At 40.5% G+C, this 6441-nt stretch overlaps 1 protein-coding gene across 1 annotated transcript in view; it reads right to left on the bottom strand.

Moving 5' to 3' along the window:
• Positions 1–291: 291 nt before the first annotated feature.
• Positions 292–6441, bottom strand: part of PRMT3 (protein arginine methyltransferase 3) — a gene marked incomplete at its 5' end in the record, with an annotated part of 54219 nt that continues 48069 nt past the window's right edge. The window contains one exon of the mRNA XM_084208045.1: positions 292–908. Coding sequence (XP_084064171.1) covers positions 799–908 — 110 coding nt within the window. The 3' untranslated portion in view covers positions 292–798. The remainder of the gene's footprint in view (positions 909–6441) is intronic.

Raw genomic sequence — 6441 nt, 5'->3', positions numbered from 1 at the left:
ATTTAGGGAGCCTAAAGGGAATGACATGCACACCCCCCTCCCTTGAACAGTCATCCCTTAAGTGTCCAGTGTTTCTGCAAGAAGCCAAACCAAACCCATCCTTCCAGCACCTGCTTTTTGTTGTGTTTTTCCCAAAGCTGTTAAGATACACACTTCCATCCACCTAAGCCCCAACAGGTTAGTAGTGAAAAAACCGTAGGCACAAATAAATGAGCCGTCACAGGACAGACAGAATTTCCAATTACACAGAACACAAGGAAAGCAGCAACTGCATTATATATCACTCTGGGTTCATTTATTCAGGCAAATGTAACTGAAATGTGTACAACTTTTAAACTGCAGAAGTGTAGTAAAAGTACCGTCTCTGTTGCCCCAGTCTTGCAGTTGGAATTCAAAAATTATTCCCATTGGGATTTTCCAACTACTGTTGATGTGCACTCACACATGACTAAGCTGTTTATTTCACAAAAAAAATGCTATACAAGGATTTTGCCAGTGGAAGAATAAAACATTATTGAGAGATCATATTTATTGTTCCTTACAGCAAGACTTCAGGCTCATTTTTTCTCACCAAGCAATCTCAGGTAACCCAAACCCATCTTTCTTGTTTTCCTCACACCACGTGAAGCAGCAGGATGTGATTTTGTCGTAAATCTCAGCTCCAGGTAACCTTTCCATATTCTTGTGTGTGCACACACACACAGACCCAAGAGTTTACTATTTTTGGCTATTCCAGAAGACTTTTCAGCAGTCAAGTGCAGCATTTGAAAGGAGCCCCTCCCAGACATGGACAGAGTTTCACTGAAGGCTGTACGTCTGCTGGGTGTCCTTCACTGAGAGGCTGATGAAGAGGGACCGCGGATCCTTTCTGTTCTTGCGGACTGTGATCTTTCCTCTCAGGGCCTCTCCTGAAAAAACAAGAAGGAATTGCTCTGGTTACAGCATTGAATCACTCACAGTAATGGCAAAGATGCATTGCATCCATGCATAAGAAGCTGCTCCCAATTAATCAGAATTTTAAAAGTCTAAAGAAGTTTAAGTTTTCGAAGCTCTTGACAACAAACCTAAGTCAAACTTAACTGGAGTTAAATGTGGAAAGGTGCCAAGTTGTGGCTGATGTTCACTTCTCAGAGGTCCACCCAAATTACTGATATGCCAAATATTTCACTTGTAGCTGGGGAAAACCACTGTAGCCCTTGGATATATTCACCATCTCGGATTAAAACCATGTAGCCACAAAAGCATATTCCCTCCCTGCTGTATGCGCCATGTACTCTGTATTTGCACTGCATTTAATTTAAATGCTGACCATGTATTTTTTAAATCTGACAGAAATCTCAAGTATATATATTATTAATTGCAAGTTTTGTTTCACAAGCTGTCAGTGTCATAACAGTTGATAGGTACGTCCTTCTGTTACATCCAGAGCAAATGCTTTTACACAAAAGGAAAAAACCTAATCTTAATTTCTTTTCAGTCCTTACTAAAACCTTTCATTTAAGGAATATTTGTAAATTAGGAATATGCAACCCACAAAATATACTCACACACATTTGTACATGTGTACATTTACGAAGTCCACTGCTGAGCCACCTGATCCCACCATTTTAAACCTGCAGGAACTACATCCTCACAGAGGATTCTGCTGAGCACATTAAAGCAGGCTGTGATCCCAATGTACAGCTGGAAGTTCCCTGCTACTCTTCCATCAGACCTCCCTTGCCCCATTCATCTTCACCCCTCACACCAGCCACATTCACTGCTGCTACTTTTCTATCTCTCTGGAGCCAAGGTATTTTCCAGCTGCTCACTGTGATTTTAAAAGCCACTGGTAATATCCCAATAAAAGGCTTCCTTATTGCTAAAAAGAAAACAAATAGTAATGTCAAAACTAAGCTGGTTTCAAATTCAGGAAGCATTTTGGAGGTCTCCATTTGGCACAATTCTCAGTTGCATCTGCAAACAGTAAACTGACAGAAAGTCCAAATTGTAAATTATAAATGCAAGACATTTTGTTAAAGGTTGCAGTACAAATATCAAAGAAGGCTTATCTACAAGAATAACTGTAGTACCAAGGATCAGAAAAAAAATTAAATTTGATAATTTTGGGTTTTTTTTCATCATGTAACAGTTAGCTGGAGATTCCACTACAACTCCTGTGCAGCTTTGTTACCCGGAATCAAAAGACTGACATAACACAATGCAACTTGCAGAGAATTGTGAAAGGGGTTTCACAGATTATTTAAACAGAGACAGGTTTGCCAGAGAGAAGGACAAGATAAAGAAAAAAAAGCACTACAGTCCCACTCCAGCTAAGAAATTTAACCTGATTTGAACACACAGATTTTCAAAACTGCAACAAAATGACCTATTTGATTTATTTTAACATCCTGTGATAACAATTCAGTAAGACTAAAGAGCCTCTGTAAACTAAAATTCCATTATTTCAATTAATCCACGCTTCGATCTTCCCATTTAAAACATTAATACAAAACAATAAAAACGAAGCAGAAACTTAAATATAATTTCATAAATAGCTGACTTCAGAGAACAGAACTCTGATTCTATTTGTAAAGACAGTTAATGAAACAAAGCAATCCATTCATTTTCCCAGCTACTCCTTATGCTGGAGCCACATTAAATGTGCTTTTCGGAGCAGCCTTTTCCAAGGGCTGAAGCAAACAACAGCAGTAACTGAAAGGCAGTTCTGAACAATTAATCAATGTCATGTAGATAGAAAATGACTGATGTTTTCCCCCATTCTCTGTCCTAGGAGCTGCCTGGAGGAAGCTGTCTCTGGGACTCAGCTGTATCACCTTGCTCTTATCACGTTCAGCTGAATGCAAGTAAACCACACAGTGCCACTGCAGTTTGATTAGGACAAAGCTGAATCCATTACCATCCCCTCCCTGCATTTTTATTATCCCCCAGGGAGGCTTGAAATTTTCCCCCAAATGGAAAAAGCAAAAAAAATTCAGAAGTGCTGTGTAAGCTTGGCTAGTACAGGAAAAAAGACATCCCTGAGTCTGTCCTGACTCCCTGCCACATAATGCATGTCTGATTGCAGGCTCTGCAGTTCCTGTGCTCTGGACACTTGGCCCAGTTTATTTTGATTCTGACTTTTACCACCAGTAAAACCGTAAGCAATTGCATCTGTCACTTATGTGTGTGCAACACAATCCCACATGGGGCCAGCCTGCAGCCTGTGAGCCAAGGTATCTCTGAGTGCAGAGATCCTCCAGCATCAGCAGTGTCCAGGCCCAACACATCATGGTTTTTCAGTCTATAAAGGATTTGATCAAAACTAAAGATTGCACGCAGTCCCTCGCATGCATATCCAGAACATCCCCTTAAAGCTTGGAATGACCCATGGCAATGAGTTTGTAATGTGAGGAACTACCCTGCCTTTCAATACAACTTGGTGTCTCTTCCCTCTCTGATCCCAAAATAAGACTCAAAAGAGTTACCAAAGGCAGCCAGCAATCAAGGTCTCTACGGTATCCTTCTTTTCTTTCCCTGGAAGAGTTTTATGAAGCTAAAGTGGGACAAGTAAGAACATAGTACTCAAATTTATTCTGAACACCATTAAAATTTAAGAATCTTATGAAAGAGCTCACTGGAATTGTTTCAGAGAGCTGCTAGAAAACTGCAGTGGGCTTTGGGCTAAACATTTACACTCCTGCAGTGCTGGTGAGAAGTACCTTTCCAAATCCCCTGCAATGTAAAGAACCACTGGGGAGGGTTTCTGCCTTCCCAGTCCCAAACCAGCATGATTTGATATGCTCTGCACAGCAAGGTTGTCCTTGCTGGAAGCTGACGATTTAAACATGACCTAGTTTAAATAACTGCACCCACTACGTAATGCAACACTGACTTCCAGCATGCAACAGAAAAAACAGCAAGTCTCAAAAGCATCTCTCTGGGCAGAAAATGGTTTCCACCTATCTTCTGACAATGGAAAACACAGAAAGACTGAAACAGTTTGCAGTGGGACCAAGAGCATTTCCCTTAAACTCAGAAACTTATCCTTTATTTTCCCATTCATCCTCTTAAACTGCAGGCACTGGCAGCTGTGCAGAGACTGCCACCTTCCCCTCTGGCCACTTCTCCTACTGAATCTCCCACCCAGTGTGATCCAACAAGCAGTTCCTGTTCTGAGCAGCAGCCACTGCCTTTTGGTATCACTCATCTGACCTGTGATACCCTTCTTCTGGGCTGGCTAATCTTATCAACTGTTTGCCAACTCCTTCTGTTGCATCACTGTTCACCCTCTGCTGAAACAATCCTGAGGGTCTGTCTTCTCCATGCCTGTTCTGAGTATATTCTCTGAGGATTTTTTGTACCAAACTGACACTTTTCAACTGCTCAAGACAACCCAGGAATGAGGCTGCTGCAAAGAAGTCAGCACTGCCAGATGAGTGAGCCTTGTGTGGCTGCTTAAGGTAACGTGTGTGCACTGCAGAGATTCCCAGATAGCTCAGGCACCACAAAGAGCTGCCACAGGGAATGATGAAAGCCAGGTCCTCCACAATGCAGAGCTGCAGTGACCAAACTCACTCACCTAGAACTAGCTTAATTCACCACTTTTTGTAGTGGAGATTCTTAACTGTATAGCCTTGTCCCGAGCTTTCTCTCAGCAGTGGGACAAAATTCTGAGAAAACCAGACTACTGAAGAACTTGCAAAGGGAGGCACCCAGAACAGCACATCTGTGTCATCAGTCCATCCAAGTTTTCCTGTCTAAATACGGGATTTCTACTATCTTTCAGTGAGACAGAGCAGCCATGAGAAGAGGTTCTCTCAATTTAGTGCCCTGAAACACACCTAAAAATGTTCCTGAAAAGTCAGCACAATCATTTTAAAATGGAGATTTTGATAAATACAACGTAAGACTTGCTAGACTTAGCGTGACCCTTAAAATTCAGGTTTTAACATTTACTAGATTTGAAAAGCCAGCATCATTTCTGGAGGTGCCACTTGTAAATAAATGAGACAGATTTCTATAGACACCATGTTGCAGCTGTTGACAGGCAAAGCAGACACTAAAATCTTAATTAGGAGCCAAATTATCCAACTGGGATGCACAATACTGAAGTATTTCAGTATAGGATCAAAACATTCAGACAGATTAATCGTGCTAGTGTTGTTTTCCTACTTTTAATAGTGCTGTCTAAGTAGACAAATCAACATTCTTTCAGTTTGTAAATTTACAAACAGCTTTCCAATTACAGAGACGAGGGAGCTAAAGATAATCAAGGATTTTACAGGAGCTTAGTCGTGTGAGTTCTGCTCCAGCTTTGCTGTGCTAGCCCCTTTAACAGCATAGAAAAACAAATCAAGGTTTTATTTTCACTGCAAGGCAATATCAAAAGCACACAATGTTGACAATAGGCTGTTTTATTGCTAATAGAATTTGCCTGCGTACAGAGCTGGGTTTTAACTTAATGCATTGTTACTGAAAAGATTCTATGGGCCCTTTAAAATAATTTTTGTAAGCATTTGATTTATTTAGTAAATTCTTGAGACAACCAAATGAGAATGACGTAATTTTTTGTTTGCTTAGCAGGAGTATTTCAACAAACAACAAAAGGAAGAGACTAATTTTTGGACCATTAAGGAGAAAAAGATACTGCTTTGGATCTCAATTTCCATCTTCAAAATAAAGACATGTTCAAGCTATTAAAAGGGCTCTAAGAGGAGGTTTGTACTCTGTAGGGAGTCTACAATACATCACTGTTTTGTCTGAGAAAACCCAGGATATATTGCTTCTTTCTCCAGTTTCTTTAATTTTAATTGCTTGCTAAACAGTTAAAGCATATCCAACATGCTGATGCTATTTTGTTTTACTTGATTGAAAATCAGCTTCAAGTCTCTTGTCACAGCCCATGAGGAAGAAAACTGGTTTTTCAGAACACATGAGTAGTGAGAGGCTATCCCCCACTCACACATTATATCTAAGGAAGTGAACAGCAATTAGCCATTAAAAGATCAGTTTGCATATATCCATTATATACAAAGCTACCTACCACAGGTATCAAGCTGAAACTCAGTGGCAAATAATCAGTATTAATTAGGTGGAGATTTTGTTGCCTCACTGTCCAGACCTTTGGAGCCAGAATTAACCTCTCCCACTTCATCCCAGAGATGTACAAACATCATACATGGAATGCAGGCTGCAGCAGGACCAGCAAAGGAGGCAGGATGAGCTCTAAGACCCATCCATTGGCTTGATTCTGCTATCATTAGAATAGATCAAAACACTCAGTCCTTTTTATGGCTGAGAAAATAGATCTATTTTTACAACAAATACCCTGGCATCAAAGAGCTGAGAAAATTAGCTAGGTCATACTGCAGAACAAAACAATTTTGCCATGGCATAAAGGAGCATTTTCCAGTTAAATACCCAGCAGGTTTGGATATCTGAGAGCTCAACCTCTTTTAC

The sequence above is a fragment of the Fringilla coelebs genome (genome assembly GCF_963513975.1).
Source record: "Fringilla coelebs genome assembly, chromosome: 6".
NCBI classification, from domain to species: Eukaryota; Metazoa; Chordata; class Aves; order Passeriformes; family Fringillidae; genus Fringilla; species Fringilla coelebs.
This window is presented reverse-complemented; position numbering and strand designations above follow the sequence as displayed.